The sequence below is a fragment of the Podarcis raffonei genome, chromosome 12 (genome assembly GCF_027172205.1).
Source record: "Podarcis raffonei isolate rPodRaf1 chromosome 12, rPodRaf1.pri, whole genome shotgun sequence".
NCBI classification, from domain to species: Eukaryota; Metazoa; Chordata; class Lepidosauria; order Squamata; family Lacertidae; genus Podarcis; species Podarcis raffonei.
The window spans coordinates 22798521-22813696 of record NC_070613.1 but is presented as its reverse complement, the minus strand read 5'-3'; the positions used below and the strand labels follow the sequence as shown (position 1 = coordinate 22813696).

The following is a 15176-nucleotide window of genomic DNA, read 5'->3' as shown; positions in this document are numbered from 1 at the left end:
ACATAATTCTTTGTGTCTTTTCTCGCCCTTAATTCTTTCTAGCATCCCATTTCACTTGACTCCAGCTCTATAGTTAGTTATCATCAAGATTTGCTTACTTTAGAGGGGACCACTTACAGAATTTTAGGTTATTTATTTTCTGGCTAGGATTTTCCCCAGCATACCCACTTGTGAAAGTGAGATTTCCGTCTGCTATTTTAACTTGTTTTGTTCTTTAAGAATAGCTTTTAACTGTTTACAAGGGTGTAAAAATGAAGTGGAATAAAACATTATAAGATACTTTAAAATCTGATCTTTGTCACTTGCCACTTGCTTTCCTTATTGAGTAATTTCACTGATAGTATCCTGCAGAAGATCTAGAGTCCAACTGAATGTTAGCTGTTTATGAAATAGTTCACACTTTGTCTTAATTTCCTTTTTGCCTGTTTCTTCTGATTACAAGCTTTGATTTTAAACAAAATATTTCCCAATGCAGGATGTTGCTGGTGATCTTTTCAGTACAAAAAACACTGTATATCCTATATACCAGGCCAGAAAAAAAGACTTTTGTGGTCTTGCTTTATGTTACTGTGTTAGTTCTCCTGCATGTTTCTCAGCAATTCTCTTAATTTCTATGTGCTTTAAACTAGATTAAGTAAATATGAGATGAAACTATTTTTGTTACTTGGAAATAGGGGCATACATTCATTAATTACATGTGGTAATAGGCTGAATATTGAGTTCCTAGTCAAACCAACAGAGATTATGCAATATGGCAATAGGAAGAGTTGGATCCAAAGCCCATTAAATTCAAAGCAGCACTACTGATATAAATGGTGCCGCATTAAGACAGAAAGTTACATGTATTTTAAATAGTAGGTAGTTTTTTACGTGCCCTCTACTCCAGCTAAGGCAGAGTGCTGGGAGAAATGCTTTGTGCTGTCATGTTCAAGAATCTATGCTTGAAAACTGTGAATGTCAGAAGGAAATTGCAATATTCTTGTAATTAAGTGGACAGGAAGTATTTGAATTCACCAGCATCTTAGGTCTACATACATTTTTAATTTTTAAGATGAATCTAAAAATGTCTGAAGTATAATTTTGATAGGAAGCTGCTGTAATGTTATCTCTCGACTCTGACACAGGAAATGCTTGGCACTCAAAAGACTCAATGAGGTCACAGTCTTCAAAGAAATTGTAATGTGCTCTCGGTTTGTGTGTGTTAATTTTTTTTTTTTAAGAAACAAAAGTTTCCAAATTGTAAAAGTGTCTGTCACATTACATGCTGATCAGGATTTCCTGTTGTGACCTAAATTAGCTATACAGTCTGCATGTGCCTTTAATTTCTTGCATGTCATATTGACTGCTGTTATACTTAAGGTTTTTCTTTAGTATAGTGTCTTAATCGCTTGGTTCAGTTATACAGAGATCCTATACTACATCATACAGAAGCCTTGCCTTTTAAATAGAGATTAATAGCATGGTACATTCCTTTTTTCTTTAGCTATTCATTGGGCTAGATTCCAAAGATATTTGATGATCAAAACATAAGCCATAAGTATTTGAATGGCACAGTCATTTTCTTCCTAAAATCTCACACAAGAGTATTTGTGCAAAATTTCATAAACTATGGAGGACCTCAGGAATTTGACAAGTATTTTATAGACTGGCATTGTATAAAGGTGTTGCTTGTTATATACATATATATTTTCTGTAGAGCTCTTTTGGTTGATTATATCAGCAAAACATTCCATCAGCTGATGAAGTTTGCATTCATCTGGGCACTTTTAAATTAGATTATCCAAATAAGAGAAGCTTTGTATTTTGAACAGAAATTTTCTAAGAACTGCTGTCATGCTGGGATTTTATTTTAAACCATTGTTGATGGGAGCCAGTAAGGGATCTTAAGGAATGTTGATTTGCAAGGGGTTAAGGAGCAGCTAAAGAAAGTTGATGGGTCTTTTATGGGGGGGTCTCCTCCCCCCTCTTCCTTTTAAATATAATTTATAATCTTCCTACAGGTCGCCTGTAAGTAATTTACAGATTCGTTATGATCAGCCAGGGAATAGCAATGTGGAGCATTTGCCCCCGGTACCAGTTACTATAGAGCAACTTCTGGAGAGGCAATGGAGTGAAGGGCAACAGTTCTTGCTAGAACAGGGCACCCCTAGTGACAGTAAGTACTTCACACTGTCTTGCCTGTTTCAAATGCTGAACATTGTTAACCGTGTATGGCCCCATTTATGTAATATCCAACAGAGAAATGTTTTCTGGTGAGTATGGGTTAATTACGTTTGAACAGTGCGAAACATTGCTAAAGCATAATAATGTGTTCAAACATGGTTCTGGCAGCCTCTCCCCATCTTGGAATGAAAAAATGCTTGCCTAAAATGTTGGCCAATGACATTTTGCTCCAGAACCTTGAGAACGGGGGAGATCTGGTTTGTGGGTTACAGCAGATGTAGGAACATAATAATAAATAATAATAATAATAATAATAATAATAATAATAATAATAATAATAATAATAATTAATAATAATTAATAATAATAAAAAAATTATATGTGTGGTCTAAATGATTGCCTGAGCCCCTTTTGAGAAGTGATTTTCTATTTGTAATCCAAGCATTTAAATATTTGAAATGGTAAAATTAATATTTTTAAACAATTAACAAAAAAAAATTGAGCGTGCTTCCCTGGTTGTTGATAGTGAGAGAAGTGCCATCTAGTTGGTATTTTTTTTTATGAATGGTACCCTGACAAAAATGCTAATTGTGAGGAAATTCATGCAGGGATAATCCTTTAAACATGATAGCTGGAGGACAGGTTTAGCTAAGTCTTATTGCATCTCATTTGGGCACACTGAGAGTTCCTTTGTATGTTCTTGAAGAGGAGGGATAAAAAAGCTAAATCCTTGGGAAATGACCAGATGTGCCTGTACCAGTAGACTGGCGTCTGTATTAGGCCCAGAGGTCACGTTGAACAAGTACAATTTACAATTTAAAAAGTAGCTTTTACCGTGTTTTAATCGCTAAACTATCTCGCATGCGGGCTGATGCGAAAGTCCCAAAATTCACTCAAAATCAAAATTTGAGGGTAGAGAAGATGGTATTTGGCTGAGGATGTGCTTTATCTGCAGGGAGAGGGCAGAGACTGCAGGGTTCCTCCTGCTCCCTGCTGGGTGCTCTTTAGAGGGACATTGAAAGCAGCTGGAGTCTGTTGATTTAAAAGCAATAAAAACAGAGTAAAAGTTTTCATTGATTACATAAATTTGCAGGTTTTTTGGCCAATGAGTCAACAAATCAGCCCCCTCCCCCCCCAAAAAAAATGAAAAAGAAAACCCTACAAAACTGTTCTGTGAGAGCATAATAGCATTTAAAACTTTTGTACAACCCAAACTGAGTATCTTTTTCTTGAACAATTACTTGGCAGTGGAGGCTCCTGAAGGAATCTTTCCTTTAGAAAAGTGATGGTAAACTGAAAGTGTGTGCGCTGCCATTTGTTTACGGCCATTGGTAGGGACAAATGAGAGTAGGTTACAAAATTCTTTGTGCATTAAGCTGGGTACAGGAGTCAGACTTTGTCCTCTGAAATATGTGTGTCATATTAAGAAGCTTATGCACTTGGGGCTTCCAGAATATGTGACTGCACAGGCATGCACTGGGTTACCTGGAGGATATACACTAAGCAGAGATGGGGATAAACAGATGTGTATGAATGGACCCCTGTAGTTCTCACCATGCCTAACTTCAAAGGGAGCATTAGAGCATTTTTCACCTCTTTGCCTGTCTTTCTGATAAGGACATATCTTAAAAAGAAGTTACTAGAGAAGTAAAAAGGTTCTCTCTAATAACTGATTTGCTAGTGGTGTCTTAGATTTTTTAAAAAAATTATTCCAAGCCGGAACAATGTATGCAGTTATTATGTTAAGAAATAGCACCTTTAATTAGAATTTTTCAGGGACTTGGATTGATTGGTCGTATTTTGGTCAGTTTTAGGTATGCTGAAGTCATTGCACCAGCTTCAAGTTGAGAACCGATGCTTAGAAGAACAGATTAAAAACCTGACTGCTAAAAAGGAACGCCTCCAGCTACTAAATGCCCAGCTTTCAGTTCCTTTCCCAACAATAACCTGCAATCCGAGTCCTTCACATCAAATACATGCATTTTCAGCTCAGGCTGGTAAGGCAACAGTAGTAGTTTTTGTTTTAAATGCAGAGCTCTGTCACAACTTCCAGAAAGCTTTTGGCCTCTTACTATTGCCTGTTATCTGTATGAGAAGGAAGCAAATTGAATGTTTCTACTGTTTTTATTCTATATTTTGACCTGTAAAATCAGTAATTTCTGAGAACACTTTTAAAGAGACTATATGTTGGCCAGGTGAAACTTAAGAGATGAAATTAATTTAAGTACTTCTGCTGGCTGTGGATTCATATTGAACAGCAAAAAAAGCAGAAGTAGATCACTGTTAGTCCATATATTTAATATAACATTAATTCACTTTTATTTAAGTGTTCCACGTTGAATTAGGTTTTATGCCTTTTGGGTGCAGAAACAGAGATTCTCTCACACTCTCGTTTGTTTGTTTTTAACTCCTGCTTTTAGCTGCTAGCACTGATTCTTTGAACAGCAGCAAGAGCCCTCATCTGGGAAGCACCTTTCTACCTGACAATTCCCTTCCCGTATTAAATCAGGTACTGTTTGTTTTCTTTTCCATGCATTCTAAGGCTTCTGCTAGGTTAATAGTGCATCTCGATTATTTGCTTTTGTGTGAAGTTTGATGCAGCTGAGCCTTTGTGTTTTCACTAGGAGATCAACTCCAGTGGACAAAGCACCAGTAGCTCCTCTGCTCTTTCCACTCCCCCACCTGCTGGGCAAAGTCCAGCTCAGCAAGGCACCGGAGTCGCAGGAGTTCAACAGGTCAATGGCGTGACAGTGGGGGCACTTGCCGGCGGAATGCAAACTGTAACATCCACCATTCCTGCCGCCGTTGGTGGAATAATTGGAGCTCTGCCAGGTAACCAGCTGGCAATCAATGGAATTGTTGGGGCTTTAAATGGGGTAATTCAGACTCCTGCCACAATATCGCAGAACCCTTCTCCTCTCGCTCACACAACTGTGCCACCAAACACAGCACATCCTCTGCCAACAACATTGAGTAGCAGGTAAGCCTTTGCTCTTGTTTGTCTTTTGGGCTCATATTTGCTATCCCCCCCTCCTTTTTTAAGTCTGTCTAAAATAACTGCTTTTTCTTGAAGGTACTGAGGGAAGAGCTTAAAAATAGTGAAATGCTTACTGTGTTCGAATTTCCTTTTGCATGTGAATAGGAAACTTAAGCAGTCATTCTCTCTTGCTGCTGACTCCTAAAACATAGGATTAATTTCTATGATTTTGTTTTGAGCATGGAGTGTGTGTTTATCTGTGCATGTTCTTGTTTGTTTTGTTTTTTGAACAGTCACTTCCCAGTTCAGATGCTTTCTCCCAAGTTCTCCTCTTAACCGTCTGCACTGCCACAATATGCTCCCTCCAGCTTAGCTTGGGGGCTTATACCGCATGAGTTGACTGTACAACGGGATATGTGATGCAGCTGTTCTATTTCCATGACATGCTCTAAAGTTGCCATGTTCCTTAGTTCATCAGGCTGTTGAAATATCTAGCCGCAAGGGACACAATTCTGCTGATTGTGCTTCTGGTCGTCTGTTCAGTCACCTGGGTTTTACACCTGGACAGACTTTGTTTTGGAAAAATCTAGAACTAGGCTTGCATTTTGGCAGACTGATTTCCCCTACTGTCTGTACATGCTCTAAGTATATGTTCCCACTCAGTTCCTTTTTGACTGCTACAACAGTAACACCATATGAAACACTCTGTTTGGTTAGCATCTATCTCAGTGTATTGGATAACTTCATTTATCCTGTGTTTTGCATTGGCATATTTATTTTTCTTCACTGTACTTTCTGTGCCCTGTCTTTTTCTTTAGCATATTGCTTTAAAGGCAGCCCCTTTCCATAAGTATCTGTCTTGCATTGATGAGGGAAGGAACACTTTTGACTAAGCAGCCACTCTTTTGGCCTTCTCAGTCCAGAAGGCCATGTTGTTGAGACCTGGGAGCAGTTGCCCATTGTAAACAGCATTCAGTGGGTTTTTTTCTAGAAAGTGCAGGATGAGTGCAGGTACTTTTTCAAACTTGCAAGTAAGCACTAGGAAGTCATCCTTCTCTCCCACCGCTGGGTTTTTGTGCATGCAAAATGTGGGTGAGAAGAAGTCCTGCATTTGGTTTTGCAAGTATGCAAAAGAAAAAAAGGGAAAAAAGAACTACTGCTAATTTGTCTTCAGAATTCAGGGGGGATTAAGTACTTCCCTTGTTTGGCTGCATTTATACTTGGGTCTGTAAAAGTAATCTGAAATGACAAGAACGCCAGTTTTGTTTTTCCTAAGTTAAGATACATCAAAGTTTTAAAATAATTTTAGTGGGATGTATAATCAAATGCACCTAGGCACATGCATTTTAATCTGCATATATTTAATGTTTTGGATTTTTTTTTAAACTTTTGCTGAAAGAGTGCCATAAAAATGATCAAGGAGCTAATTCACCAGATAAATGCATTTCCAGTTAAGAGTTTGTTGGTAATTTGCAGTGCTTCTGGACTTGGGTTTCTTCCGGAGCAACAGAGACAACTCCTGCTACATCAACAGCACCAGCAATTTCAGCAGTTACTGAATACTCAACAATTCACACCAGTGAGTCTTTTTTTATCGTCCCTTTTATTTCCAGAGTTCGGGGGCAAGTGTTGACGTTTATGTAGCTAGTTTGGGTCTTGTTCTAAATCTTGTCACAAGCTTCAAAAAGGTGCTCACAGAGAGAGACCCAGGAAAAATTATAGAACTGTTTTTAATAAGAGAAGCACGAAAGTCCGCTTGAGCTTTAAGCAGTTCAGAATCTTGGATGAGAAGTAGATGGCCAGATGCATTTTGGTGCCTGAGGTATCATCAAAAGGACTTTCGTAAAAAACAACAACACCTAAATCGAAGTGAAGTCAAACTGCTGTGTTAGCAGCACTGAAGTGACCTCCCCCGGGTGCAGGCCTGGGCAGTGTGTGTGTTTGAGTGGAGGTCCTCAGATGACAAGACCCCCCTCAGCCTCTCTGATGTGGTCCAAAGGAAAGCAGAGCAATACATTTAGCACCAGCTTGGCTGCAGGAGTTGCTGGAAGGAGGCATGCAAGGCACTATCCAACCATATCACAAAATTGCCACCTCTTTGCCAAGGGCCAACCATACCTTCAGTTGTACAGATGTGGATGTTGGAACAAATGTAATTCCAACAACTCACCACATAAGCCATGCATGCCTCCCATAACTCTAGAAGAGCAAAGACAGCGCCCCCATGGCTTTGCCTGTCCCATTCCTTCCAACCCGTCACTAACTATCTCCCATTTATTGGAGAAAAGAGGGATGGCTCACTTTGCTCCACAGGAAGTGGAGTGGGGGTCAGGCTGGAAGAGGAGATGGTCTCCTCAACCTCTTTTGCTACTGCAGAACTGTTATGACATGCATCAACCTGGAAGGATTTCTCTTCAGCTTGAAAGATGCTTATGGCATTGGTACAAAATAAGAGGCAACAATATTCTTGAGAGATTTGTAGACATACAAACTTGCAGGCACATAGTGTTCTCTTTCACATGCATACATTTTTGAACGGGGTACCAGGATGTGGGGGTAGACTATAAGCACCCTGAAGCTAATCATTTACATTCACAATCCAGTATCAACTGAAGACAGATACACAAGTAATGTTTTATTGTATAGCTCTTTAGAAAGGTGCTTACTAGATCCTGCCACCTGTTAGTTCTCCAAAAGAAGTTTTTTCATTTAGCTTCTGACACAAATGCTTTTGCTTTGTACATCCAAAGTCTACTCTGTTGAAAAGGAGAAAGAAAATGTATACTGGATTCTTGGATTGGCTTAGTCAGGAAGAAGACAGGGGCTTTCAGATATCTCTGTTGCACTACCCTTTAAAGTTTACTCTCCCCTAGATTTGTAGTCCACAGCATGACTTTCTGCTTTTCCTGGGTCACGTCTCTGTTTCTGCATCCCACTTGTCTGCTCAAAGTTGTGTTTTGGTTCTTGCAATAAATTTATTCAATGCCTGCCAGTATGCTTCATACTTAAGCAGGGATGTGAACTGGACTTCCCTGTATCAAAGCTCTGCTCTTAATTGTGGCGAAACATTAGTTCTGAGCAGGCAAGGGACCTCTCTACCAACAGCAGCTTTAAGACGCTAGTTCTGGCTGTTCTTCTGCCTTGAAGCTGTGGAAAAGTCAACTAGTCATTTTAAATCTAAACTACAGAAAAGTGTGTGTAAATCCTGGATAAGGGAGGAGTTAATTCACTCACATGTTTAGTTTTCACCAGTTTTGACTACTCATTTTTCTGAATGCAAGAAGAAACGTGTTCACCCATAAAATGACTAAAACGGTCCTTCTCTGTTGTACTTGAGGAACAGCACCAGGCTCTTCTGTATCAACTAGTTCAGCAGCAACACCACCAGCCTGAAGTACAACAATTGCAGATTTCTGGAGCAACACAGATTCCCATCAATAACTTGCTGGCAGGCAATCAGGCATCCCCACTTCATACAGCTACGAGTAACCCATTCCTTACCATTCATGGGGATAATACAGCTCAAAAAGTAACTGTAAGTATATACGTGTACTGCTCATATAAGCAAATTCAAGTGCAGGAGAAGGTCTTAACTAGGTAAAGGTTAAAAATACCAACACCAAGGGAGATGTTTATATTAAAGATTAAACAGAGAGAGGATATCCTGTTCAGCTACAAGTGTATGACTGAAATGAGTGGCTTGAACTGTCACATCTACTTTGGCATCCAGTCCTTAGACTGAGAGCCCCTCTGGTCCCGGCCTGGTAAAGCCTTCAAGCTCCCCCCTCACTAGGATAATGTTGCAGGATAATCAGCAGCTCTTCTACTTTTCCAGGGGACAGCAAGGGCATTTGCTGCTACAGTTGCACTTGTGTGTGTGTGCCATTGCTGAGTTTTGACCACATGCTGCTCGTTGTTGCTTTGTACTAGCCGTGGGGGTATTTTTGCGCTTTTAGCACCATCTAGTTACAATACTTTTCAATAAACTACTGGAAGACCCACAGCATAGTGAACTCTAGCACTGGAACATTAGCACAAGAGAGGAAAGAACCATCTTTCTGCGTTGGTATTGCCCATTACTGTTGTCTAGTTCTCTAAATTTCACTGTTAAATTTATTTTTTCCAGAAAAGCTGTGTATGCTGTTCCTTTGATAGGACTTGGCTCAATAACATTAACTTCCTGTCTTAGCAATTAACCACTGCTTTTAAATAGGGCTAGCCACCAATTTTAAAGAGTTAGTAACCAATCAGCAACTACCTGATCAATTAATCAGTATTGCAAATTATTTGCATATTTCCCAAAACTCATTGAATGTGACATTTAGTGACAGAAACAAATAGGAAAGGCCGTTTTTAGTATTCCTCCCCCCCTTATTTCCTCACATACCTAACCCAAACTGTCTGTAAAGGTGCTGCTTCTCAGTTGGAACAGTAGAAGTAAATGAACAGTGAATACATCTGCATTCATTATTTCATAATGAAATGTGTGCTTTGTTTCCTAAAAATCCTGTAGATATTAATTCAAATTTTGTGTACTGTGGAGAAAACATAAACTGGCTGAATCCAGAAGCAGCTTATGAGAGCTTTTAGGTGGTGGTTTGCCCCCCCCCCCTTAGTGAGGGGAGTGCAGGCTGGAGACCAAATGTCATCCTTTTATGTCAAAAGTTTTCATTTTATGTTGCTTCTCAACCTTAGGAAGTTTTGCCATACGTAAAAACAACAAATCTCTCTCTTTTGATGCAGTACCATTTTGTTTTATATATATATTTTTTAAAAACCCTGATAATGTGACACAATTGTACGCTGGCATGACATGTTGATTTCGTCTCCAGAGACTCAATGATAAAAGTGGACCAGTTGCACCGAAAAAGAATTGACATTTGGAGAAATAAAAACATGAGAATTATGTGTCCTGCTGTGAGAGCACTTCATCAGTTTGCAAGTTACAGACTCTCTGCAGGTATGACTCAATGCAACAAGGAGCTAACTGCACACTGGAAAAGCGAATCTACCTGAAGACATTTATTGTAAGGCTTTGACCTTGTTGCTTTTTGTTGCACTGAACCTTAACTGTTTTCTTCCAATTTCATGGAACTTTTAAAGTATTTTTGCATATTAGAGTTGTCAGTTTGGGCCATTTGTTTGACTTCTGCTGCTGAACTAGTAGCCTTTTAACATACCAGAGTGCTAATGAACAGACTGTCTGTCCCTGCCTGTTCCAGATCCATTACTTGTTTGAAGCAAGCAAGCCAAATTGCAGTATCTGCCAATGGCAAGTTGTTACTGTTTAGCTAAACACCAGTGAGTTTTTTTTAAAAGAGGTACCAGTTTTCCCCCCCAATAAAGGACCAACTTTTTACTCCCACCCCCAGTTAACTTTAATTGATGTTTTGCTAAAGCAAGAAGTCTCAAGTAATGACAAATGGTGGCTAATGCTCAATTGGATTTTTTTTAAGGTTGCTGGGGAAAAAACAGATCAGTTCAAAGATGATAAATCTTACCAGAGGAGAGGGCAACTCATGTTCTGGTAATATTTGAATTAACCCAAGTGCCTGTTGCTTACCTCTATTGGGTTGGAATTGCTTTGTATAGCTGGGCATGCACTAAACAAGTCTTTGTGAAAGCCGTCAGTGTGCTCAACCTTGCACCAGCAGCCGTCCCCATTGATCTGCCTTTATGAGAAGTGTTTGTCACTGTAGATAGCTCAGGCAAATTGTTACCTGGGTTGCTTTCCACTAATAAATTACCAAAAAAAGAAAGGGGGGGGGGAAGGAATTTCACATTTCTGAGGAAATGGTGTAAACGGGTGGAATTTTTTTTAAAAAAAGTATTTTCACTTTGAATAGATGATTTTCATGGTATGACTATGCAGTATAGCAGAACATAGATTGAGGTTGGGATTTAATGGCCACTAATCTGAATTTGTGTGAATTATTAGTGGAAAATACTCAAGTATACTTTAGACCTACACTGTGTACTTAATTGGATGAACCTATTGTTTCTGCAATATCGTTTGGTTAAACATTGCACAGTTCTTACCTCATTTCTGTAAATAAGGTTTTGTGACAGTTTTTTGTATTGTGGAAAATTCATAAGGTGGATATTTTGATTTGTAATATTTCTAATTGGTAGATTTAATTGAAAATGAAAGAATAATTTATTTTTATATGTTCATGGGAATTTTTTTAAAAAGTCACAAATCACTTTTGTAGATAATTTACTAAAGTAAATCAGTGTGGTTTAATTTGCTTAAACCACTCGTTAATATTCTGTAACAATTTGTACAAATTGTTGCTGTTTTGCTAGATGTAAAATTGCAAGTTTATATAAAGATATGTACAAAGCTTTGGTTAATAAATTTTAATATTGTTTATGGTTGTAAACATAACCCAACTTATTTCTTCCAACTGCAGTTTTTTTATGATGTGCTTATCATTGGATTGTATTACACACATCGTTATGTGTGTGAATGAGAAGTCATGTTTTAAAGTCGGCATCTGAAGTTCCAGCTTCGCTTGATTTGCTGTATCTGGTAGGAGCCCATGCAGCACACTCTAAAAATGGCAATATTAACTAAATGTTCTATTAACCCCCCAACCTGGCACCCTCTAGATATTACTGGACCACAGCACTCGCCAAACTTGACTATTGTGACTTGAAGTCCCACAATAGTTGAGGGCGCCATGTTGATCATCCCTCCTTGTAGAGATTTTGGACTACAGATTTTAGGGTGTTTTTAGGCCATGTTTTACTAATAGGTTTAAGTACTCAGTTCTTACATACTTTTCTTGGCAAAAAAAAATCTACTGATCTTACAAGCACAAGTTTTAAAGGAAGGCATAAAATGTATTGATTTATTTTTTACTAAGGCACATGACATACTGAAATACTGAGGTACAAAAATACAAGTTACTGCATATGTTGTTTAAAATATCTCCATTTTCAGTAAGCAAAGTTCTTGAGAATGTTCATTCAGCTCTTTGCCATTTTTTTCTTTTGTATGAGTTCAACCAGCAACTTGTATCGAGTCACACATTCTTCCTGCAGGCAGAGAAGCAGAATTGAGATTAAAGGATATTTCACTTTTGTTAAATGAAAACGTATGCTAGCAATTTAAAGGGGCATTTTATGGAAAAATGACAATGGGGAAAATATCCTAAATAGTTCATGCTATGGAATTTCTCAGTGTAAATGTGTCCATAGTGAGACAATTCCATGGGGAAAATGCATGAACAAGTTGCCATACAGAGTGATCCTAGGTCCTTGCAGAGATTTCAAGTCCACTTTTCACAGCTACCGACTCACTGCTTGTACCAACCAACACATTCACACCAATTGTTTTTGCTGCCTTTCTGTGGGCTGTCAAAGAAACTATGCAAAAAGTTCTATTTCTATCTAAAAGAAACAACCTTGCTCACATTCATGTGGCATTTTGTATAACCCTAATAAAATAAAATTCACGCTAGTGGATTTTGAAATGTTTCTAATGGACCAACAGGACTTCGTAAAAGCAGCAACTGTTTGGAAAAACAATAAAAGTAACGAATTCCTAATAAAAAGCAAAATGCCAGAAACTAATACTGGGCCTCACTATGTTAACTTAAGGGAAGTGGATGGCGCTGTGGCTTAAACCACAGAGCCTAGGGCTTGCCGATCAGAAGGTTGGTGGTTCGAATCCCCGCGACAGGCTCGGTCCCTGCTCCTGCCCACCTAGCAGTTCGAAAGCACGTCAAAGTGCAAGTAGATAAATAGGTACCGCTCCGGCGGGAAGGTAAATGGTGCTTCCCCCTGGTTTGCCAGAAGCGGCTTAGTCATGCTGGCCACATGACCTGGAAGCTGTCTGCGGACAAATGCCAGCTCCCTCGGCCGACAGAGCGAGATGAGCGCCACAACCCCAGAGTCGTCCGCGAGTGGACCTAACTTCACTGTTTTACCAGTTTAGAAGCAATGCTGTACAGAACCAGCCCAAACCTCCAAAAGCCCTGCCTTGAAAGGAGCTGCATGTTAGCAGCTACAGCATTTAGCCATATGCCACACCTCATTCTCAGCAACATTTGCTGAAAACTGAAGTGCATTCCCTCCCCCAGGTTGAACTTTTGGCAGAATCAAGGAGGCAGCTTCAGCTTTTAGCTAGTGTACCACACCACACCCAACGGCAGAGTGCTTTAACCCTACACGAGAGCATGACCTCACCTTAGTTTTCCCTGGAACACATTTGGCAATCTTATCCCAGCGTTCTGCGGTTCCCTTTGGATACTGCTGTAAGGCCAGCTCCAAAAGCTTCTGTTGATTCTGAGTCCACAAGTCTTCAGAACTGCGGCATCTCTCTCTTTTTCTGGCCTCCTCATCGCTATATTCCTCTTGATCTGCAGTGTCAAAGTCCTTCTGGCGCTTCCCCCTACATTTGTCCTCTGCTGCCTCTTTCATCACTGGGAGTGTCACTTCAGGGCCCTTTGGTATTGTTTTCCTCCTGCGGTGTCTGGCTTCAGTCAACGCAGTCTCTTGTTGATCTGCTGTTGCCATATCTATTGGTTCTGGGTCACAACTGTACTTTGACACGTCCTCCTCCAGGTCTTCCTCCTCTTTTTCCCGCTGAGTGATTATGTGATCTGACAAGTTAACACTGGCCTTGTTGGATTTGGAGTTTTGGGCCAACATTTTCAGCTCTGACAGCCTAACGATACCTGTTGGAAACAGCATCATTTTCAGCATGATTTAAGCCAGGGAAGGGGAAACTGATCCTATAGTATTCTTATTCTGCAACTGTTACCCCCCAGTAAGTAATTGTTGAGTCAACCCTTGAAAAAAATCTGATACATCTACTCAAAAATCAAGAGTTCATAAAAATAATGAATTTGGGCTTCTGTTTTTACTTCCTCCTTTGTTTCCATGGTAGGCACACCTGAATTAAGCAATCCAGAAATAGCATCAATTAGGTATGATGCTAAAACATCTGGCACTGTTTTCTGGTTCCTTTGTTAACATGCACCTGCTACTGCACAATTTCCACTGGTTTGAAATGAATGAACTGCATTGCCCCTACTGCTAACGGTACCCTTAGTTATTCTGTGTCCTTTGCACTGCTGACCACTGAAGGGTAGAGCCTCATATTATCCACTTAATACGGTCAAATATACAAGTCCCTTTCTGCCTGGATCATTTTATAGAAGAGGCAGCCAGTACAGTTAAGTTTCTTGTGAGTTTCTCAAAGCTGTGGATGAAGGATTGCGAGGTTTCACTCTGCAGATATATCACTCTAACATTATAGCTTGAGTTGAACACTCAACTCCCAGGTCATTGCAGAGATAAGGGATGGGAAGAGAATGCATTGCCATTTCCCAATACCATGAGTCTGGTGGGGCAAGCTGAGACCCTGCATGGCAGCAATGTTATACCTGGAACAGGAGTTCCTATTCTCTAAAAAAAGTTTGGCCAGCGAGATCTGACCCAGGAACTGGCCAAAATAGGGGTGGGCAGAATGCAGGCAGTGAGGAAAGGCAAATTTGTGGAAGTTCACCTAGTTGCTGCTGGTTGCTGGAAAGAATACTGAACTACTATCTGATTCAGCAAGGCACTAATGTTTTTAAGCTTAAATGTTCTCCAATCTCACTTAACACAGATTAATTATGCTCTAAGCATCAAGAAACAAATAACAGAAGCACTAGAAACTTACCAGGAGCGCACGTAACTGAATCTTTAATCTGTTTGGTTTTCATGGTGACCTGTTTAGGAAGGAAGAGAATGCATTTAATTTATAGATATGTTTTGTAAGATGGCTTAAAAGAAGACATCAAAGAAAACTGATCAAGACAAAGAGTCCAGTGAATACCAATAACCAGAACTATTGACGGAGACCAGCTGCACATTTCCATCCCTATTCAGCTATTCTAAAAGCCCAATGTGCATGATATATAATTACAATAAATATTTTATTAAATAAACATGGACTCTGGTGTATGTCTTGCAAGCAAAACTGTGAACAATCCTCCCAGATGAGAAGCAGGGTGGGGCAGGATTGTGGACATTGCCCTGAGCT

At 39.6% G+C, this 15176-nt stretch overlaps 2 protein-coding genes across 10 annotated transcripts in view; one reads left to right on the top strand and one right to left on the bottom strand.

Moving 5' to 3' along the window:
• MLLT10 (MLLT10 histone lysine methyltransferase DOT1L cofactor) overlaps positions 1–11511 on the top strand; it is a 116180-nt gene extending 104669 nt beyond the window's left edge. For 6 of the 7 annotated variants that reach the window (XM_053410420.1, XM_053410423.1, XM_053410422.1 and 3 more), the window contains 7 exons: positions 2001–2155; positions 3972–4160; positions 4584–4672; positions 4788–5143; positions 6617–6719; positions 8478–8675; positions 9973–11511. In XM_053410420.1, coding sequence (XP_053266395.1) covers positions 2001–2155; positions 3972–4160; positions 4584–4672; positions 4788–5143; positions 6617–6719; positions 8478–8675; positions 9973–10017 — 1135 coding nt within the window. In that variant the 3' untranslated portion in view covers positions 10018–11511. The remainder of the gene's footprint in view (positions 1–2000; positions 2156–3971; positions 4161–4583; positions 4673–4787; positions 5144–6616; positions 6720–8477; positions 8676–9972) is intronic. The other variant, XM_053410421.1, reaches the window with a different exon arrangement.
• Positions 11512–11980: 469 nt separating this feature from the next.
• The window catches only part of DNAJC1 (DnaJ heat shock protein family (Hsp40) member C1), a 119022-nt gene continuing 115826 nt past the window's right edge, over positions 11981–15176 (bottom strand). For all 3 annotated transcript variants that reach the window (XM_053410430.1, XM_053410428.1, XM_053410427.1), the window contains 3 exons: positions 14814–14862; positions 13334–13824; positions 11981–12181 (listed from right to left, as the gene is read on the bottom strand). In XM_053410430.1, the coding sequence (XP_053266405.1) occupies positions 12113–12181; positions 13334–13824; positions 14814–14862 (609 nt within the window). In that variant the 3' untranslated portion in view covers positions 11981–12112. The remainder of the gene's footprint in view (positions 12182–13333; positions 13825–14813; positions 14863–15176) is intronic.